Source organism: Struthio camelus, chromosome W (genome assembly GCF_040807025.1).
Source record: "Struthio camelus isolate bStrCam1 chromosome W, bStrCam1.hap1, whole genome shotgun sequence".
Lineage (NCBI taxonomy): Eukaryota > Metazoa > Chordata > Aves > Struthioniformes > Struthionidae > Struthio > Struthio camelus.
In genome coordinates this window covers 15882129-15903729 of record NC_090981.1, presented here as the reverse complement: position 1 = coordinate 15903729, position 21601 = coordinate 15882129, and the positions used below count along the sequence as shown (strand labels likewise).

General features: G+C 46.0%; 1 protein-coding gene across 1 annotated transcript; it reads right to left on the bottom strand.

The window, feature by feature from the left end:
- Window positions 1-269: 269 nt before the first annotated feature.
- Window positions 270-17812, bottom strand: LOC104139160 (thioredoxin). Its single transcript, XM_068926368.1, has 5 exons — window positions 17430-17812; window positions 5958-6062; window positions 5210-5269; window positions 2233-2298; window positions 270-504 (listed from the first exon to the last, which is right to left on the bottom strand). The coding sequence occupies exons 1-5, from the start codon at window positions 17451-17453 to the stop codon at window positions 442-444; spliced, it is 318 nt and encodes a 105-aa protein (XP_068782469.1). The 5' UTR covers window positions 17454-17812; the 3' UTR covers window positions 270-441.
- Window positions 17813-21601: the final 3789 nt, after the last annotated feature.

Here is a 21601-nt window from a genome sequence, read left to right as displayed (position 1 = left end):
ACCTACTGTATCTGCAGAGCAACAACCTGGCTTCCAGATGAGAGATGGCCACTGCCCCTGGGTAAGGTGATGACAGACTAAAGCGGCTGTCACTGCTCTCCTTGTCCAGCACGCTCCCTCCCAGCAATAGCCTAGTGACAAATGAGGTTGCATTTGACAGGAACTGTTGTACCTAGAAAGCTTTAGCACAGAAGTAGGCAATCCACCCAACATTCACTGCCAGGCACTGACATTGAGGACTTCATCTCCAGTCACACACCAAAACCAAATAATATCCAAAAGTGACGAAGTCACATTTTATTGTACTCATTTACGTAGACCAAGAGGACAATTTCCATGACATGTTCTAGCAAGCTTGCTTAGATTTAAGTAGAAGAGTTGGACTGATTTAGCCTAAGCATAGCAGTCATGCTCCAAACGGCTCCACAGCTGGAGACGAGACTAGACTAGACTTTCAATGGTCTCTTCCAGCTTCTCTCTGTTGGCCCCAGAAAATTCTTGCACCTGTAAAGATAGTTTGTTCTTTAGGAAGTGCTGCACAAAATATTTCACAATATCTAATTCCACAGTATCCATACAGTCATTTAGGTATTCTCCTCTGCCACCACTAATGCAGTTCACCCCCAAGTTGTCAGAGGTTTAAAGGGACCATCCAGCGCCCATTCAACTCAAGCTGGACAATAGCCTATGCTCAACTCAGACAGCCAGATGGAGCTGTCTATATATGAGGAAGAGCACTCAGTCTAGCACCAGTGGTATAACAGACTCAAAAATGCAGGCTGAAAGGAACCTCTGGAGGCCTCTAGTTCCTCCCCCCCCCCCCCCCCCCCAAAAGCAGGACTAACAACAAAGTTTAGATTGCTCAGGACCTTGTCCAGCTGAGTTTTCAAAGACTCAAAGGATGAAGATGTGACAGCCTCTGGGCAACCTGTTCCAGTGCTTAACCCCTTAGTAAAAATTTTATGCCCTTTCCCTTGTTGCAACTTTACAACTATTGCCTTCCATCCTTTTGCTGCGCACCTCTGAGAAAAGTCTGGCTCTGTCTTCTACTACCTCAAGGTGTGTGTGGGGAGGCGGGGGGGAGGCAGGAAGGAGAGAGAAGACTATGCTACAGGTCATTAAATCTACTTCTTGATAGTCATGCGTTCAAAAGGAAGAGGGAAAACAAAAATCTGTAGCGGTCACCCAAAATAAAACAGTTACACAATGAACAAGCATAGCTTTTATCTACTGTCACATCCCAGTTAGACCATTTCTGCAAACCTCATTACCTTTGGTTCATCTAGATGAAGGTTATCCTGAGGAGAGTAACAAAGCTACATTGTTACTCTCATCCAGTATTCAACTCCATATTGATTCAGGCTGCAGTCTACCCAACACCCGATGCCCACATTTAGGGGGGAAAAAAAAAAAAATCCTATCATTTGCCATTGTGATACTTACACAGACCACAACCCCTCCACCCCCACCCCGCCAACTTCAAAGCATGTTTCAAGGCTCATACCACCTTGGGGGCTTTTAACACAACCAAGACGACACATTTAGTTCAGAAGCCAGTCTATTCCATGCAGATACTAAGTCACAAGTGCTCCATGCAGCCAACCCACTAACGTGTCAAAATAGGCCCTGCATTTCATCTCATGTACTTTCGGGTGGAACAGACAGGAGGTCTCTACTTAATACCTTGACACAGAGGACCACCACCTCACATCAAGTTGCACTACCCATTTAAGAGCACTCAATCAGTTACTATGGCCTTGTCTGTATATTCAGCCATGTTAGAGGCTTGCATGTGGGTGGGATTCTCTAGACATAGCGTCAAGTCTCAGCACTAACAAAATTTGCATCCAGCAGCCAAACAGTAGCCAAGAGCAACTAGAGCAGGGTGCTAAGCAAACAAAAGCAGGCTCAACATAGACTCCTAACCCTATTGTTAACTCTACATGAAGCTTTGCCCATAAGATATAACACTATATATAAACAACTCTATAACACTAGCTCCGTTTGTTAGCTCTGACTTAAGCGTTTGCTTTATTGGTGAGCTACTGACCCATGCTATAGTATAGCATTTCTTCAGGGACCAAGATGGACTTGTTCTTGAATGCTCTAAAGCCATTTGTGCCCAGGCATGCTAGCAAGAGAAAACAGGCTGCATAGTCTGAGACGCCTCAGGTTTTCAGCCTCTTCTTGCCTGCTGTATAGCAGGAGTGCAAAAAAAGAGATAGACCTTACCTTCTTTCCATTCTTGTAGAACTGGAATGTTGGCATACACTTGACATCACAGTGCATAGCAACATCCTAGAAGAGACAGAGGACAGTCTTCAGTTGACCAGGTTTGAAGGTTGTTAAAATTAGAACCCACTGGATCTCTTCAGCTTAGACAATGCCCCAACGAAGCCATTATTACTAATAAACAGGTAAAACAGCACCTCTATCAGTCCATGACTTCCACAAAAGCAGCACAACATTGCATCTCCCTGTAACAAGCCTACAAGATCCTCCCTTCAGCATCTAATTCATCTGACAGCAAACACACCTGCTCATCAGGTCTATAATCTGACAGCGCCTTATGCATCAGAACGCCTCCATTTATAAGCAAGCACAGATTAACAGCTTGGTGATTACTGAAGCTTGGACGCAAAAGTACTTCAAGTACAGCTCAAGAACACAGGCCTGGGAATAATGGCCTACATTCACAATTCAACCTGCTACAGTTAGGGGCAGCCATGCACGAGATGTTCAATTAGCTCTGGCTCTGTGCCATACTCTTCCACTATGCTTCAGACTGCAGTAGCCAGCCAAGACCAAAAAGCTATGAGCAAAACATATCACCTGATTGAAGCAGGCAATGGAATCGTTCAGGACCCGAGTAATCCTAGAAAGTGGACAGCACCCCCATATCGGAACAAAAAAGGCCAGCAAGCCCTTGACCGTCTCCACCAGTCTGACCAGGAGTAAATTTCTCTTCAACCCCAAGTATTGCTTCTGCAAGCTTGCAAGCTTGGTTAAACTACAATAGGTAGGTTCTTGCTAGTTACATTTCAATTGTACTAGGAACAGTGGCTCAGAAGCTTTGGCAAGGGCTGGAGGAACAAAGCATCAATTTTTTAGAGGCATTAGCTAACCAAGTTGTGTTGTAGGGGAAGGCTGCCTGCCCCTGCTCTTTCTTTTTTTTTAATAAAAAAGTATTCTGGAACGTCCCACAGCAGCTCTTATTTCAAACTGAGGTTGTCTGAGTAGCCACACTATCTTGCAGCAATTGATACAAAGCAGACTTTTTCCCACACTTAATTTGGGACGTGAAAGGGGAAAAATGGGGCCAGAATTAACATCTGAAGTGCAGTAGAAGGACCAGACTGAGACCACCAGGCAGTTATGTGATTCAGTAGTTTTAGGGAAGACAACAGCACAACAGCTCAAGGCCTCAGACCTTCTGAACTAATGCTCTTAAGTTGACCCCTGTGATATGCATGAGGTAGGACCTGCAAACACCCCAATGTAGTTTGCTGCTGACATTCTGTTCAGGTGTCCTAAAAACTTACTGCTTTTCCAGTAGAGACACTAAGCCCCATCTCTGTTCCTCAAAGAAACAAGCTATCCCTAAGCCTCTCAATGTAAAAGTGTGACCGTGCAGCTACTTAAGTGCTTCATTGCTACTTCTGTGGCTCATTAGCTGTTGTATGGGGCAATTTGGAAGAATGTCGAGGAGACAGGCGATGGAAGCCGGACTATGTACCGTATTACATAGCGCAGTAGCTCTGGGGAAGGCCACTACCCCTATATGTCGGGGGAGTGGGAGGATTGGCCACCCCAGCAGTATGGGCTGTAGTTATGTTAGCAATTGGCCAAAAAAATCCCATTTTCTCCCCCTGTTTTATTAGCACCGATTCAAGAGTACATCTTGGGGATCGACGTGTTACTGGGCAGAACTATTCAGCCCCTGATAGGATTGTTCTCCTTTGGGAAAAAAAAAATCCTGTGTTACCACAGTTGTGATACATTACTTTGATTAGAGGGTAGCCAAAATGGGACCCAGTGGATTTACCAGTTCCCCCCACTGTGGTGCAAGTGAAGCACTATAGGATTCCTGGTGGGGAAAAGGAGATTCAGGAAACTCTAGACGCTTTATTGAAGACTCAAACAATACACCCTGCCCTGTCAACTTTCAATAGTCCTATCTGGCCTGTTTGGAAGCCTGATGGTTCATGGCCTGTGACTGTGGGTTATAGGGAGCGAAATAAAATTGCTCCACCATTAGCAGCTGTAATACCTGACATGGTAACTCTGCTAGAAGGAGTAGGGAAACATCTGCAGGAATGGAAAGCTGTCATTGACTTAGTGAATGCATTGTTCGCCATCTCTATATCCCCGCAATCACAGGATCAAATTGCATTTACACGAAAGAATAAGCAATATAAGTTTCAAGTCCTTCCTCAGGGCTATAAGCATAGCCCCACTATTTGCCATCAGATGTACTGTTTTAACATCACTGATGAATCAGTGTCTATTGAGATTGATATCAGCCACTTACAAGATATTATCCAACATATCCGGCAGCACGACGGAGATGCCTGGCTGGCTAATTGGTTTGGCTCCCTAAAGGGGACGGCTGGGTCACCTCATACAAGGAGGACTCTTGTTTATCTTTTGCTTTATTTTATGCTATGTTTTGATTCCATTGCTTTGTAAACTCCCTTGCCCTCATACCCCGTGCCCTTCTGAAGATTGGGGTGGCCTGTAACTAGCTTTCCATGGCAAGGGTGGAGTGTATGGGGAATGTCGAGGAGATAGGCGATGGAAGCTAGCCAGACCGTTCCGTGGGAAAAGGGCATGCTGAGCCATAGTCACGTGGCTGAGCCCGTGCCAGTGTGGCGCTACACCTGGGCTTTGGCTCGGAAGTAGCGATGAGCTCAATATGCTTACTGCGTGTGTGTGTAGTCCATGAAAACCTCATATAGTGCCCGTGCCCCCCCCCGCCGGCGTTCTTCGCCATGGACCGGCACTCAGCGGTGCCATGGACTCTTCCGCTCCATTATTGCCTCGATCGGGAAATCATTGGGGAACCCTCGCTTAGACGCAGAGATAATGAACACTCAGTAGCGACCCTAGTGTGCCTTGTGTTTGTGTATCTGTCCCTGCTGGGAGACCAGGCGTTACCTCCGCCTTACCCTTACAGCTGCCATCACCAGGCAGCATTCCAGGACCATACCTGAGCATCATCCACATCAATTTCAATGAACACTACTTCACCAAACTTCTCACACAAACTCTACAAGGGGAGGGAAGAGAAAAAAACGGTATAATTACATTAGCACTTCAGAATAGCCTTGTTTTAAAACACATGCACATGGGAAGTATAATATCGGAGACTCCCCCCCATGATGAGTCTTGCCTTATTACATTAAAGTAGCTATTTTCCTAACCAGCACAGCAATCAAATCTTTTGTCCCCAATATTTGAGCATTTTGCAACTTAATCCTTAGACAAATCTAAGCTTATTCTAACACCTTCCTCCCCAAGGGAAAAGGCTTGACTATCACAAGGCACTAGTACAAACTAAAGATTGTCCACATTCAAAATACAACAGAATGCTACAGTGCAGTCTCATGTTTTAGCAAGAGATAGTGTTCCAACTAAGAATACAACTGAACTTAAAAAGGAATGTTTTAATTATCCCCAGTTCTTGAGACAGAAGCCCTGGAGACCTTTGATGCAGGGCTGGCATTAGGGCAACAGTTAATGAAGTTGAGCTTTAAACTGAATCAAAATTCAGTTGATTTTTCCCAGCAATCATTAAGTGGGTACTTCAGTGATTTTTTTTTTTTTCCTCCCCCTGGAAATACAATCGTGATCACACTAGGCAAAAATGTCTCCCGCCCATTGTCAAGCAGCACAAAACTTCTTGGACTTGCTTTAAGTTACTCAGCTGACAGAACAGATTTAGAAAGGCTACTTACGTGAAAAAAGGGCTTGATTGTTTTGCATGGTCCACACCAAGTGGCAGAAAAATCAACTACTACAAGCTTTTCACCAGCAGATTTCAGTTCTGCCTCAAATTCTGACTAGAAAAAAAAAATCAAACAGATTAAGCATACCATTTGCTTTTCCTCCTTCCCAAGTACATTAGAGTAATCCCAAAGCTAGCTTGCCATCAGCCTTCATACACTGCTTTGATAGCTCTTTAAATACTTTTATTGTAACTGGGAAATTTCTGTCAGCACAAAAGCTACTCACAATTGACGTGCTTACATCAGTGTGTTGGCATCAGCCAGCATCTTCTGGTTGGCTATTCAGTTAGGAATGAAATGACAATGCTCAATCACAAATTACCCCCCCCCCCCAGAGAATATCATACAAGTGAAAAGCCCAGAGTGCAAATGGTCAAGTCTTTCACAAGTACATTTAATACATAAGCAGATGCTCCCCTGCCAATGCCAGCTCTAACCTTAAGGCTGCTACATGACAGCCTTTATAATTTGCCATAACGCTAGATGCACACTGCAGTACACCTTCCCTGTGGCTAAGTTTTCACACGAGCTATCCTCAGAAGTGCAACCTGATATGCAGGTCCACTCTCTCATCTTAATTACTGATCTCAATTTACGCTGATATCAAAGGTGTCAGTCACTGATCTTACATCAACAGTTCTTAAAGTAGGGAAACATTAAGGGCTCCTCTGTCTCCCCCCCTCCATTCCCCTATATTGACATACTGCACATTCTTGCACTCCGGCCTCCAAAGTACCCCATCCCCAATGGGCAGCAATCCACGCTAATTCCCTGGAACGCCTAAACACCACAAGTTCCATAATAAAAACTAGCTATTCCCCCACCAAATCGTGATTTCCAGTAAAGCCTCTGCATTCTAATATCACCAGCTCCTTTTACTATCTCCTACTTCCTGCACCCTGCCAATTGAGAGGCATCATCTTCTTACCTAGCCCTTTCTGCAATTGCACAATCATAACACTCATGCACTTCATGCCACCTACACATCTCAGTACAAGGAAGAGAATGGGAGGAAACAGTACCTACAGGTTGTCAGACACACACAAAGAACACACCAACTGTAGACCTGATTCTTGGCTGCTATTAAGTAGCTGTTACAGGCGATGCCTCATTATAGGTTATCAGCTAACACTACTGGGATGAGACTGAAGTCAGATGTGGTAGGGTTTTAAAGCTTTCAGGGCCTCATGTGAGTGAGAGATCGCAGAGTGGGGCGACGCAATGGTGCCTTCCACAAAGAGCTTAGTGTTCCTGGAGGAAGGAAGACAGCAGTAGCACAAGAATCCCTTTAGCCTTTCCAATTGTTGAGTCCCACTTTTCTGTGACAAGTATAAGAGGAGAAGCCTTCACATGAAAAACAGAATATCTTCCGCAGTAAAGGGGAAGCTTCCCCCCCAAAAAAGGCTGCTTGGTCAAACTGCTAGGGGATATCAAATAGCTATATTGCCAGCCTTCTCTTTGGGTAGGGTCTGGGAAAGCTTTGGGGGAAAGCTGTGGCCAGTATTCTTTGACCACCGAACTGCACGTTTAGTTAAGGATGTGCCAGAGCTCATCTTGGTTGTATTATCCTTGGGCAAAGTGAAGCATGCTCCATTCAAACTGAGGGCTAGCAGGCCTCAGTGGGAGAAAACAGGTGACAAGGTTCGAGTAGAAGGAGGGGATGCCTCAAACTAGGAGGCTACTAACCAAGGACAAGGTTTTGAGTCCATTGCTTCCAGCAGCAGATGAGCTAGCTTTAGTATTTACAACGAGCATTTCCAAGCTCACGAATGGTCCAGTCCAACAAGTAGGAAATCAAACGAAGGCAGCAGGACACCTGCATGGATGAACAAGGAGCTCCTCACTAAACTCAAACAGGAAAAGGAAGCATGCAGGAGGTGGAAGCAGGGACAGGTGACCCAGGAGGAATATAGAGACACTGTCTGAGCATGCAAGGACGGGGTTAGGAAAGCCAAAGCCCATCTGGACTTGAACCTGCTGAGGGACATGAAGGGCAACAAGAAAGGCTACTACAAGAAAATGAGAAGCAAAAGGAAGGCTAGGGAAAAACATAGCCCTGCTGCTAAACAGGGCAAAGGCCTTGCTGACAAAGGACACAGAAAAGGCAGAGGTTGCTGCCTTTGCCTCGGTCTTTACTGGTAAGACTGGCCTTCAGGAATCCCAGGCCCCTGCGACCAGAGGAGAAGGCTGGAGCAAGGAAGACTTACCCTCAGTAGAGGGAGATGAGGTTAGGGAACACTTAAACTGCACAGACACAAGTCCAGGGGCCCGACAGCATGCACCCATGTGTGCTGAGGGAGCTGGCTGATGGCATTGCGAGGCAACTTTCAATTATCTTTGAAAGGACACGGCAATCAGAGGCGGTTCCTCAGGACTGGAAGAGAGCGAGTGTCATCCCTGTCTTCAAAAAGGGCAAGAAGGAGACTCTGGGGATCTACAGGCCAGTCAGCCTCACATCCTTCCCTGGGAAGATGATGGAGCAAATCTTCCTGGAAACTATTTCCAGACACATGAAGGCCAGAAACGTGATCAGAAGTTGCTTTAAAGAAGTCAGCTCACACAAGATAATAAGCACACAGAGAGGGTTTTTTTTTTTTTTTATATTTGAGCAGGATAGGCTATGATGTCAAGCCTCCTTATTTAACAAAATTAACCCTGAAATACTATGCAACCAGGACTTCAAAACAGAAGACTGCACGTGCTGTTGAACAAGACTAGACCCAGGACTGACCCCTGGGGGACACCACTAGCTACAGGCCTCCAACTAGACGCTGCACCACTGGCCACAACCCTCGGAACTCTGCCATCCAGCCAGTTCTCAATCCACCTCACTGTCCACTCATCCAGCCTGCACTTCCTGAGTTTACCTATGAGGATGCTGTGGGAGACAGTGTCAAAAGCCTTGCTGAAGTCCAGGGAGACAACATCCACTGCTCTGCCCTCATCCACCCAGCCAGTCATCCCATCCTAGAAGGCTATCAGATTGGTCAAGCATGATTTCCCTTTGGTGAATCCAGGCTGACTACTCCTGATCACCTTCTTGTCCTCCACATGCTTAGTGAGGACCTCCAGGATGAGCTGCTCCATCACCTTTCCAGGGATGGAGGTGAGGCTGACAGGCCTGTAGTTTCCTGGCTCCTCCTTCTTGCCCTTGAGGGAGATGAGGACTGGAGTGGCATTGGCTTCCCCCAATCTGCATGCATGCAAGAATGATGCTTATGCTGCGCATGCCCCTGTGCCTATCTGCATGCATGCTGACATCTCTGATCCATTGGGAGATGCAGGGCCCAGGTGGTGATGGGAGATAGTCATTGCTGACTTGTGCTCTGGAAAGAATAGTTAGAGAACCCCCTAGGTGGGGCAAAGAAGGGTAAAGTGATAGGACAGCCTTGCTGGAGCTGACACCTGTCTTTGTAATAAAGACAAGCAGATGTTGAGAGAAATGCATGTTTGGTTGGTTGCTTTGGCTTTATTTCTGACAGTGCAAAATGATTTTAATAATAAAGCCAGAGGGGAGAATATTACTGGACTGTTATTATCACTGTGTTTCCTTGGAATTACAGTGGGCCCCAGTGTGTTGCAAAGGGGAAGGGTAGGCAGGGTAGTAGGTGGCGGAGTTGTTCCCTTGATAATAACCTTTGATCAAATGGTGAAGCACCCTTCTGTGCAGCATTAGTTACAGCAGCATGCATGCTGAGGGCAAACCTTGCATTATTCTTGGCTCTCAGTGACTTTGGAAAAAAATGCTGTGTAATGATGAGAAGGAAGTATTTCATAGACACCATCCCTACCCAGACTTGTATGATTTCCCTTCTCCTCAGGTCAGTGCTGCTTCACTGATGTGACATTAAAGCTTGCATTGCTGGAATAAGATGCGCTGGTGCTGCCTCTTAAGTAGTTTCATCTGGGGCCATATTATGTAGGAGGGGGTACTGATTTTTGGAAAGCTAAAAAGCAGGCAGGAATCAGTGGATAGGAAAAATCAGATATAAAAAACTATTTTGTTTTGTTTTGTTTTTGTGCCACCACCAAAAGGACAAGTTAGGGCAGACAGAATCCCTGCTTCATGGGTCATGGGCCTTCTACAGTTCAGAAGCATTCACTTATATAAGCTATGTTTGCTCAGTTATAAATACTGAAAAAAATAAACAGGGCTAATGATATAGCAAGCAACTTTAGAGTTCCCCTCTTGGAAAGATTCTTCCAGGAACAGAAATATTCCATATAAAATTTAATTCCTTTCAACTTTCTAAAACAATGGGACTCTTTAATGGAACTTTTTTTTATTTGCATTTATTTCATTCTTGGTGCCTCTTCCTGTGTTTCAGAAGGATCTTCCCTTTGTTGTACGCCACTTGGTGGGTGATAGATCCCACTTAGGAGATGAGGGGCCATTGCCCTTTGCATTTTCCTATTCTTTTTTTCAAGAGGATAAATGTTTCTCTTCCATGTATGTATGCAAGGCATACCTTGCACTGGCAAAGTCAGATTCCTTGCAAGTATAAATGCAAGTGCATCATGCACTTGGTATTGCTGCAAGCTTTAGCAACTGAGTTATTGCTCTGTGAAAGATGGTCTGGGATATGACTGAGCAGAAGTCAAAACCTACTGGAGGGCCTGGATAGAAGATTATGTCTTCATCAAAAAAAAAAAAAAGGCAAAGAAAGGTTGACTTGCACCCAGCTTCCCACTCCAACCATGCCAGCATCATCTTTCCTGGTGCCTTCCTTATGGACACTGAAAAGCTGACAATACTTTTCTTGTTTCTTGAAGCCCACTCCATGAGATTTATATGGGTAATCTATTAAATGGGAAATAAATTGGGATGTATGTCGAGAGTTTATTAAGTGGGTCGCTTGTTGCAGCATTAAAACAATGATGTTGGTACAACCTCTCAGTTGTCTTCACTGTTCTTGCTGTGCCATCCCCTTTCCTCTCCTCGCCCTGCTTTTGGGGAACTGGTGTAACTTTTTGTGTGTTATTGTGGGTCCCTATTCTGCTTTATCTAGCCCTTCCTAATCTGATTTTTTTTTTCCTACACCCTCCCCAGGAGCTTTGTTGTTGCTCTCTGTTCTCTCCCACACACATCCTCTCTGGGTCAGGTTTTCTCCTACAAATACAAGCAGATGCTATTTACTCTGCTGAGTGCCCTGGCAGAGGGTGTACTGGAGGCAAGAGTCACCGCAGGGCAAGCTGTTGACAAGCTGTTGGCTCTCACTTTCTCTCTCTCTTCCCCTTAGTTCCCTGGGAGATGGAGACAGACCTAACAGTCACTTGGCTCTTCCTACAAAATCTGCTCTGGGACTGTGCCAAATCAGCATGCCTGTACATTGTCATGTCCATTTGTGTTCCTCCTCCCTAGCTAGGGCTGGTCCTGGGCACAGGCAATGTATGTAGCTGTATAGAGGTACAGGCTGTTGAGAGGTGCATGTAGGGGGAGGAGAGCAAATTTGCCATGGGCGTGTTTACTTTGCCATGCCAGAGCCCTAGAAAGCCAGGCTGGCTGCTGCTGAGAGAGGAGTGAAGGCATATGGGCATGAGCATCTTCTGCAGGAGAGAGGTGTCACTGCACCACTCATCCCCTCAGTGTCATGAGGAACACTAGGCCCAACTTTCTAGGCCTTCGCCCCAATTCTCTGTTCCCAGTGCTGCTCTTTCATCCCCCCCCTCCAAAAGCCCATGGTAAGAGCAACCTCTTTCTTTGCAGTGGTAACACAATGGAGAAATTGTGAGCTAGCACTGTGCCAGCTTCTTATACCAGCAAGAACAAGCATTACTGGGGCTTAATAGCTTCCACTGGCTTTACTTTCGTTTTTGCTACCTACCTTCTGCCTCAATGTTAATCTGCAGAACCCAGTTTAGCCTAAAATAAAGTCTAAAATAATTTATATGAATTGCAGTTGAGTCTTAGAGGACTGTATATTTGGTGATATCATGACAATACAGAATAAAAATTAGAGGCGTGTGGATCCTCTGACTGGAAAAAAAATGCAAACAAACCAGAAAACATGCCTTGCTTTCCTATTATTATTAATTCTGCTTGCTTTCATTTCCATCATCTATCAAATAAAGATGATATTCACCAAAAGTGGCAAACAGCTTTGCACGGCGCTCCTCAGCCCAATAGTAGGTCTATTGTTAACTTCAGTGGGCTCAGGATCAAACCCTTGAGGGGACAGGAGGACAGAAGAAAAATAAGTTTTTAGCATGCATTCAAACAGAAAACATTGCAGAATTGTAACTGCATAGGAAAACCAGAATTTAATTTCATATAGTGGTCACCCTATGAAACATCTATATGCTACAGTGCCGCAGTGTAGCGAGACACTCCAGTCAGCCTAATCAGGTACTGGAAACTGTATAGCCCGATATCAGGGTATGGGAGGGCTCTGACAGATGAGATCTGGCAAAACATGTTGAAGCAGCTGCCCTTTTTCTTGGATAGAGGTTCCTGGCAATGCAGCAGGGTGGGTAGGAAGGCATGCAGGCTGGTTCTCCAGCTGCCACAGTTCACAGATTGACATCTTTCTGTAAGCCACCAATAAAGGTAGGTTTGTGGTAATGGTCTAAACGTCCAGCAGTAGTGCTGAGATGCATTCTACTCAGCTATCTTTGCAGTGGTAGCAGTAATATCTGGGAGAAGGACCAGTTGGATAAGTCTTAAATCATTGCCTCCATCTGCATCAGTGACCCTGAGATGGGGGGGCCCATAATCCAGATGTGATGCTCCTGGAACCCAGCTCAGGCATCTCTGTATGGCACGACCAATCCCAACAACTAGCTTTCCAGCTAGAGTTCTTTCTCTGCCATTAAAGAAGGTGGGCAAGTAAACTTATTGGGCTCTGGATTCATGACTCCTTGCTAGAGCTTTTTCTCTGAATCATCTTTTCTGCTTATTGAGCCAACTAATGTTCTTGGCTGAATGAAGCACCACCTTGTAATGAAACTCTACATCAGGGTGAAGCTCTGCAGTCAGAACCATGGGAGTCCGTTGTCACCTCAGTACTGCTGATACACCATTATTGGTATTACAAAGCATTCATAATGGAGAGCTAACTCTCATTCATAATGGAGAGCTAACTCTCTCCACAACCCTTGGAGTCTGGGCCCACAGCAATCACTTATACCCCAATTTCCCATAGGCACGTGAGGAAGAGTAACTTACTGGACCTTTACAATAGGAACCATACTCTTTACAAGTGCCAGGCCCATTTCTCGCCCTGCTTCCTCCATTGTGAATCAGGGCCTACTCCTCTGAAGCCAGTCAGATGACAACAGCAGAAAATTACCATAAATGAGAAAGAGAGGGGAGCTGGATCCAGCAACTTCAGTTAACTCATCATGGCCCCTTCCAGTTTCCATAAGCATATTCAAGGCAAATGTCTGTCTCCCACAAACACTAGCGTATCATATGACCATTCAAATGTGTAATGCAGCAAAGGGACTATTATGGGGAAAAAAATGTTACTACAGCCTCGTCATGGATGGTTAGGCATGTCCAGCATTAAACAATGGTACATACAGCTGCAGAAATGAGGAAGCTGCTAGAGATACTAACTATAGCTACAGCCACATCAGATTTTATCATATGAAGGCCAGATTATTTGCCGGTGCCTTACAAGCCAGTTCCATCTGGCTCTGACTCTGCAAAAAAGCAGTATCCTTTAATTGTACTTTCCCTTTCCTTCCAGGCTTTTCTGGAAGATTTTGCTTTTATAACCATCCTTTTAAAAGTGCAATAAATATTTAGAAATTACATAGATGTGCTTGGTGTTATGCCAGCATAAGTCACAAAGTAAACATGTCTTCTGTCCCAGGATCATATACTGGCAATATAATTACCCAGCAATGATCTCTTTGCAATATTTGGCATAGCATCGCTAGTAGTGCCTGGGAAAACAATGAGAGGAGGAGATGGGGGAAAAAATGAGAACAAGAGTTTCAGCCAAGGTTGGTGTCCCCTCACCAAGGTCTCTTTACAGAATGTTAGTTAGCCAAGCACTTCCTCCTAAGGGCCAAGAAAAAAATTGAATTTACCACCCTCGCGCTCATTGCTGCACTATTTTTTTCTTAATGATACTTTGGAGACCTGAAAAGTCTCCTCACAATATTCCAGAGCTGACCAAACTGGTACTTTGCTAGATGTCGTGTGGGCCTTGCATTAAAAAGAACCTGCTCATTTCTTTTTAAACTACTGCTTGCTTACTTGAGTTTAATACAGTGCTCCAAATTTCTGAAAACATTGTGGCCACTGGCATGATGTTGTACGCCACTTGGTGGGTGATAGATCCCACTTAGGAGATGAGGGGCCATTGCCCTTTGCATTTTCCTATTCTTTTTTTCAAGAGGATAAATGTTTCTCTTCCATGTATGTATGCAAGACAGTCTTCCTTTCTCCAGCCTTCCTCTCTTGTCCCCAGGGTCTGGAATTCCCCAGGGCTGGCCTTAGCAGTGAAGACTGAAGCAAAGGCAGCATTCATTAATTCTGCCTTCTCTGTATCCTTTGTTACCAGGGCCCCCACCCCATTCAGCAGTGGGCCCACATTTTTCCCTAGTCTTCCTTTTGCTACTGATGTATTTGAAGAACCCCTTCTTGTTGTCCTGGACATCTCTTGCCAGATTTAATTCCAAATGGGCCTTGGCCTTCCTTGTCGCATCCCTGCACACTCTGACAATGTCCCTGTATTCCTCCTAAGTGGCCTGTCCCCTTTTCCACATTCTGTAGACTTCCTTCTTCTGTTGGAGTTTTGCCAGGAGTCCCTTGCTCATCCATGCAGGTCTGCTGCCCACTTTGCTGGACTTCTTACTCAGAGGGATGCACCTGTCTTGAGCCTGGAGGAGGTGATCCTTGAATACTAACCATCTTTCTTGGACCCCTCTTCCTTCTAGGGCCCTCCCCCATGAGATTCCTCCAAGCAGGTCCCTGAAGAGGCCAAAGTTAGCTCTCCTGAAGTCCAGGGTTGCGATCCTACTTATTGTCCTGCTTCCTCCTCACAGGATCCTCAACTCCACCATCTCATGGTCACTGCAGCAAAGGCTGCCCCCCCCAACCTTCACATCTCCAACTAGACCTTCTTTGTTTGTTAGTACAAGGTCTAGCATTGCACCTCTCCTTGTTGGCATCTCCACCACCTGAGTCAAGAAATTATCCTCAGTGCTCTGCAGGAACCTCTTTGACTGTTTGTGCCTAGCTGTGCTCTCTTCCCAGCAGGTGTCAGGGTGGTTGAAGTCTCCCATGAGAACCAGGGCCTGTGATTGTGAGGCTACTTCCAGCTGTCTGTAGAAGGCCTCATCGACTTCCTCTTCCCGATCAGGTGGCCTATAGTAAACCCCCCACAACAGTGTCACCCATGTTAGCCTGCCCTTTTATCCTTACCCATAGGCTCTCAACTTGCTCTTCATCCACCCCGAGGCAGAGCTCCATACATTCTAGTTGCTCCCTCACATAAAGGGCAACTCCACCACCTCGCCATCCTGGCCTCTCTTTCCTAAAAAGCACATAGCCATCCATGACAGCATCCCAGTCATGTGAGCTATCCCACCATGTCTCTGTAACTGCAATGAGATCATGGCCCTGCGACCGCACACAGATCTCTAACTCTTCCTGTTTATTCCCCATGCTGCGTGCCTTGGTGTACAGGCATTTCAGAGAGCCAATCGAGCATGCAGGCTTCCCAGGAGAGGTGCAAGAGGAGCCTCCATAGCCATGTCCCATGCTGTCTCCCCTGGCTGCACGCACCAGCTGGAGGCATCCTGACTTGAGTGGTGTTTTACTGACTACCGTGTCACTATACCATTCCCCTGAAGTATCTGAAGTATCTGAGTACTGAAATCTCTGCTCCTAGTTGGGAGAACGGTAGAATCCTACCCCACTTTTAGTTAGAATCGGCTTAGGAGGTATAGCGCCTTCAAGTTTATCCACTCTCCGCTCTATTCTACATTAAAAAGTCTCACTCAATCCTTAGTCAAGAAGTTGTCCCTGTCTCCTACCCCCCCCCCAGTGTAGAAGGGGGTAGTGGAAAGGAGCCATAAAGAAGAATTTGATTGCGGTAGGACTCAACTCAAGTCATCATTCTTTTTCCCCTGACAGTAGTTGAGATGAATCTTTTGGTCCATTTTACTTTTCAGGAGCACAAGTTAAACACCACCATAACAAGGGAGATACTTGTTATGTCAGCAGCTATTCAAATTGGTCTAGATCTACATAGTTATTCCAATACAAAAATGTGCTCTTGGTAATTCCTTTCAAGTCAAGGCCACTGGATTGCAGCTTTCCATGAATTTCCTAGCTACTTAGCTGACGTTCCTGGTTTCCTGTCTCTATCAAGAAAGCAACTTGGTCCCCTACCTACAGGCCCAGACAAGTTACCTTAAGACTTAAATATTAGGGTAAGCAATGAAGTCCTGATGCCCGCATACAGGGAAGGAAGACTTGAGATTTCTTGAAGGTTGAAAGAACAGGAGCCTAATCCCTCCAAAAGAGGAAATTATGAAGCTAAGCATAATTCATGTGGTTTGATCATTTGAAACCTTTTAATCTATTGGACAATTCAACTATTAGGTGACATATTTACTTCTTTCCCCAGCCTCTACACTGCTCTGTTTCACAGCCTCCCATCTTTCCTCCAGGGCCTCTTTCTACCCTGGGCAGCCCGGGAAGCCAAATTGTGTGCAACCTGAGTGCATAGCAGCTCACCCACAAGTCTATTTCTCTACAGTGTTGTTACAAACGGATCAGGGTCCATCAAGGCTTAAGAGACACCTCCTAATGCCATGTCCCATCCCTGAGTATCAGGAAATGCCCGAGGCAATTCCAGGGTGTTTCAGGCATTTTCTGTTTGACTTCTCTCCATTGCCACCCACATCCCTCTTTTCCCTTATTCAATGGAAAGAGGCCCACCTAATTGTTTTGTGAGCAACCCCTCTCCAAGCCCATGGCCCCTGAGAAAGGAGTATCGTACTGTGGGAACACAGAGTTTGCATGACTGCTGCACAGCCCAGGAAGCATGGCAGGCCAAGCCGATCATACTGTGGGGCTGCCAGAAAAAGCAACTCATTGGGAACGAAAGAGGAAAAGAATAGCCACCTTCAAAAGGAGAGACCAAAGAACAAGCAACCCCCCCTGCCCCAGCACCCAAGACAAAGCACCCAGTAGTGGGGAAAATAGGTCTGTATCTCTCCCTACCTTCCTTCAAGGAGCCACCTGCATACTCGGGCAGTGCCATCCCAGCGGCGCAGCTGGCCATGGCAGTAAGGGAATCTTCCACTCTAGTCACCTCCCTCCCCATTCAAAGGCAGCAAGCCCCACAGAGATTGGTGCCCTCAGGCAAAAAAGCAGGCAGCCCCATACTAAGCCCCAGCCGCAAGAACACCAACCACTCCCCGAGGATGCATGCCCCACCATAGTGGGAAAGGACTCACCAGATTCCCCACGCTCTTCACCATAGCTACTGCTCAGATGTAATTTGAAGGGGCTATAGCTTTGCCTCGGCAGATAAACAGGCGCGAGCAAGCGTGCATATGTTTGGGGGGGAATTGATTGGAAGAAAAAAATGCGGCCTTAACTTTTTTGCACGTTCTACCTAACAAACTCGGACTAATCACTTCCAAAATACTAATCCTTTGTTAGGCCAGCCCTGCCTTATATACTTGCCAGCCTGGCGGGCGCACTGTACACACACCAAACTCCCGCCCCTTCCTGTTTGGACAGGATCTCTGCCCAGTCTTCAACTCAGATTCTCCAGGGAAGGAGGAGGAGAGAAGGCAGAAAACTGAGCGACTGGAGCATCTGGATGACGTACACTGGAATGTTTGCGCATGTGGGATAGTGTCTCCCTATTGGTCCCTCGTGCGTATTCCTGGGGGAGGGAAGGAGTTGAGGCTGAAGTGCACAGTATAAGGGAGGGGGCTGCAGTGTGCCAGCCTGGCAGTGCAGAACAAGGTTGAGCAAAGGCATAACAGTCACTGCAGTGAAGGGGGAAGAGCAGAGGGAGAGCCTTTCCTCTTGCAACAAAGTGCTAACTGGGTTTAGGCAGGCAGGAGGCAGGATTTGCCCTGGACTGGGGGGGGGGGGGTCATTAAGTTTTGGGCGTGTGTTGCCCTGCAGCCATACATGCACATGCATGCAAGAATGATGCGTATGTGAAGCATGCTCCATTCAAACTGAGGGCTAGCAGGCCTCAGTGGGAGAAAACAGGTGACAAGGTTCGAGTAGAAGGAGGGGATGCCTCAAACTAGGAGGCTACTAACCAAGGACAAGGTTTTGAGTCCATTGCTTCCAGCAGCAGATGAGCTAGCTTTAGTATTTACAACGAGCATTTCCAAGCTCACGAATGGTCCAGTCCAACAAGTAGGAAATCAAACGAAGGCAGCAGGACACCTGCATGGATGAACAAGGAGCTCCTCACTAAACTCAAACAGGAAAAGGAAGCATGCAGGAGGTGGAAGCAGGGACAGGTGACCCAGGAGGAATATAGAGACACTGTCTGAGCATGCAAGGACGGGGTTAGGAAAGCCAAAGCCCATCTGGACTTGAACCTGCTGAGGGACATGAAGGGCAACAAGAAAGGCTACTACAAGAAAATGAGAAGCAAAAGGAAGGCTAGGGAAAAACATAGCCCTGCTGCTAAACAGGGCAAAGGCCTTGCTGACAAAGGACACAGAAAAGGCAGAGGTTGCTGCCTTTGCCTCGGTCTTTACTGGTAAGACTGGCCTTCAGGAATCCCAGGCCCCTGCGACCAGAGGAGAAGGCTGGAGCAAGGAAGACTTACCCTCAGTAGAGGGAGATGAGGTTAGGGAACACTTAAACTGCACAGACACAAGTCCAGGGGCCCGACAGCATGCACCCATGTGTGCTGAGGGAGCTGGCTGATGGCATTGCGAGGCAACTTTCAATTATCTTTGAAAGGACACGGCAATCAGAGGCGGTTCCTCAGGACTGGAAGAGAGCGAGTGTCATCCCTGTCTTCAAAAAGGGCAAGAAGGAGACTCTGGGGATCTACAGGCCAGTCAGCCTCACATCCTTCCCTGGGAAGATGATGGAGCAAATCTTCCTGGAAACTATTTCCAGACACATGAAGGCCAGAAACGTGATCAGAAGTTGCTTTAAAGAAGTCAGCTCACACAAGATAATAAGCACACAGAGAGGGTTTTTTTTTTTTTTTATATTTGAGCAGGATAGGCTATGATGTCAAGCCTCCTTATTTAACAAAATTAACCCTGAAATACTATGCAACCAGGACTTCAAAACAGAAGACTGCACGTGCTGTTGAACAAGACTAGACCCAGGACTGACCCCTGGGGGACACCACTAGCTACAGGCCTCCAACTAGACGCTGCACCACTGGCCACAACCCTCGGAACTCTGCCATCCAGCCAGTTCTCAATCCACCTCACTGTCCACTCATCCAGCCTGCACTTCCTGAGTTTACCTATGAGGATGCTGTGGGAGACAGTGTCAAAAGCCTTGCTGAAGTCCAGGGAGACAACATCCACTGCTCTGCCCTCATCCACCCAGCCAGTCATCCCATCCTAGAAGGCTATCAGATTGGTCAAGCATGATTTCCCTTTGGTGAATCCAGGCTGACTACTCCTGATCACCTTCTTGTCCTCCACATGCTTAGTGAGGACCTCCAGGATGAGCTGCTCCATCACCTTTCCAGGGATGGAGGTGAGGCTGACAGGCCTGTAGTTTCCTGGCTCCTCCTTCTTGCCCTTGAGGGAGATGAGGACTGGAGTGGCATTGGCTTCCCCCAATCTGCATGCATGCAAGAATGATGCTTATGCTGCGCATGCCCCTGTGCCTATCTGCATGCATGCTGACATCTCTGATCCATTGGGAGATGCAGGGCCCAGGTGGTGATGGGAGATAGTCATTGCTGACTTGTGCTCTGGAAAGAATAGTTAGAGAACCCCCTAGGTGGGGCAAAGAAGGGTAAAGTGATAGGACAGCCTTGCTGGAGCTGACACCTGTCTTTGTAATAAAGACAAGCAGATGTTGAGAGAAATGCATGTTTGGTTGGTTGCTTTGGCTTTATTTCTGACAGTGCAAAATGATTTTAATAATAAAGCCAGAGGGGAGAATATTACTGGACTGTTATTATCACTGTGTTTCCTTGGAATTACAGTGGGCCCCAGTGTGTTGCAAAGGGGAAGGGTAGGCAGGGTAGTAGGTGGCGGAGTTGTTCCCTTGATAATAACCTTTGATCAAATGGTGAAGCACCCTTCTGTGCAGCATTAGTTACAGCAGCATGCATGCTGAGGGCAAACCTTGCATTATTCTTGGCTCTCAGTGACTTTGGAAAAAAATGCTGTGTAATGATGAGAAGGAAGTATTTCATAGACACCATCCCTACCCAGACTTGTATGATTTCCCTTCTCCTCAGGTCAGTGCTGCTTCACTGATGTGACATTAAAGCTTGCATTGCTGGAATAAGATGCGCTGGTGCTGCCTCTTAAGTAGTTTCATCTGGGGCCATATTATGTAGGAGGGGGTACTGATTTTTGGAAAGCTAAAAAGCAGGCAGGAATCAGTGGATAGGAAAAATCAGATATAAAAAACTATTTTGTTTTGTTTTGTTTTTGTGCCACCACCAAAAGGACAAGTTAGGGCAGACAGAATCCCTGCTTCATGGGTCATGGGCCTTCTACAGTTCAGAAGCATTCACTTATATAAGCTATGTTTGCTCAGTTATAAATACTGAAAAAAATAAACAGGGCTAATGATATAGCAAGCAACTTTAGAGTTCCCCTCTTGGAAAGATTCTTCCAGGAACAGAAATATTCCATATAAAATTTAATTCCTTTCAACTTTCTAAAACAATGGGACTCTTTAATGGAACTTTTTTTTATTTGCATTTATTTCATTCTTGGTGCCTCTTCCTGTGTTTCAGAAGGATCTTCCCTTTGTTGTACGCCACTTGGTGGGTGATAGATCCCACTTAGGAGATGAGGGGCCATTGCCCTTTGCATTTTCCTATTCTTTTTTTCAAGAGGATAAATGTTTCTCTTCCATGTATGTATGCAAGGCATACCTTGCACTGGCAAAGTCAGATTCCTTGCAAGTATAAATGCAAGTGCATCATGCACTTGGTATTGCTGCAAGCTTTAGCAACTGAGTTATTGCTCTGTGAAAGATGGTCTGGGATATGACTGAGCAGAAGTCAAAACCTACTGGAGGGCCTGGATAGAAGATTATGTCTTCATCAAAAAAAAAAAAAAGGCAAAGAAAGGTTGACTTGCACCCAGCTTCCCACTCCAACCATGCCAGCATCATCTTTCCTGGTGCCTTCCTTATGGACACTGAAAAGCTGACAATACTTTTCTTGTTTCTTGAAGCCCACTCCATGAGATTTATATGGGTAATCTATTAAATGGGAAATAAATTGGGATGTATGTCGAGAGTTTATTAAGTGGGTCGCTTGTTGCAGCATTAAAACAATGATGTTGGTACAACCTCTCAGTTGTCTTCACTGTTCTTGCTGTGCCATCCCCTTTCCTCTCCTCGCCCTGCTTTTGGGGAACTGGTGTAACTTTTTGTGTGTTATTGTGGGTCCCTATTCTGCTTTATCTAGCCCTTCCTAATCTGATTTTTT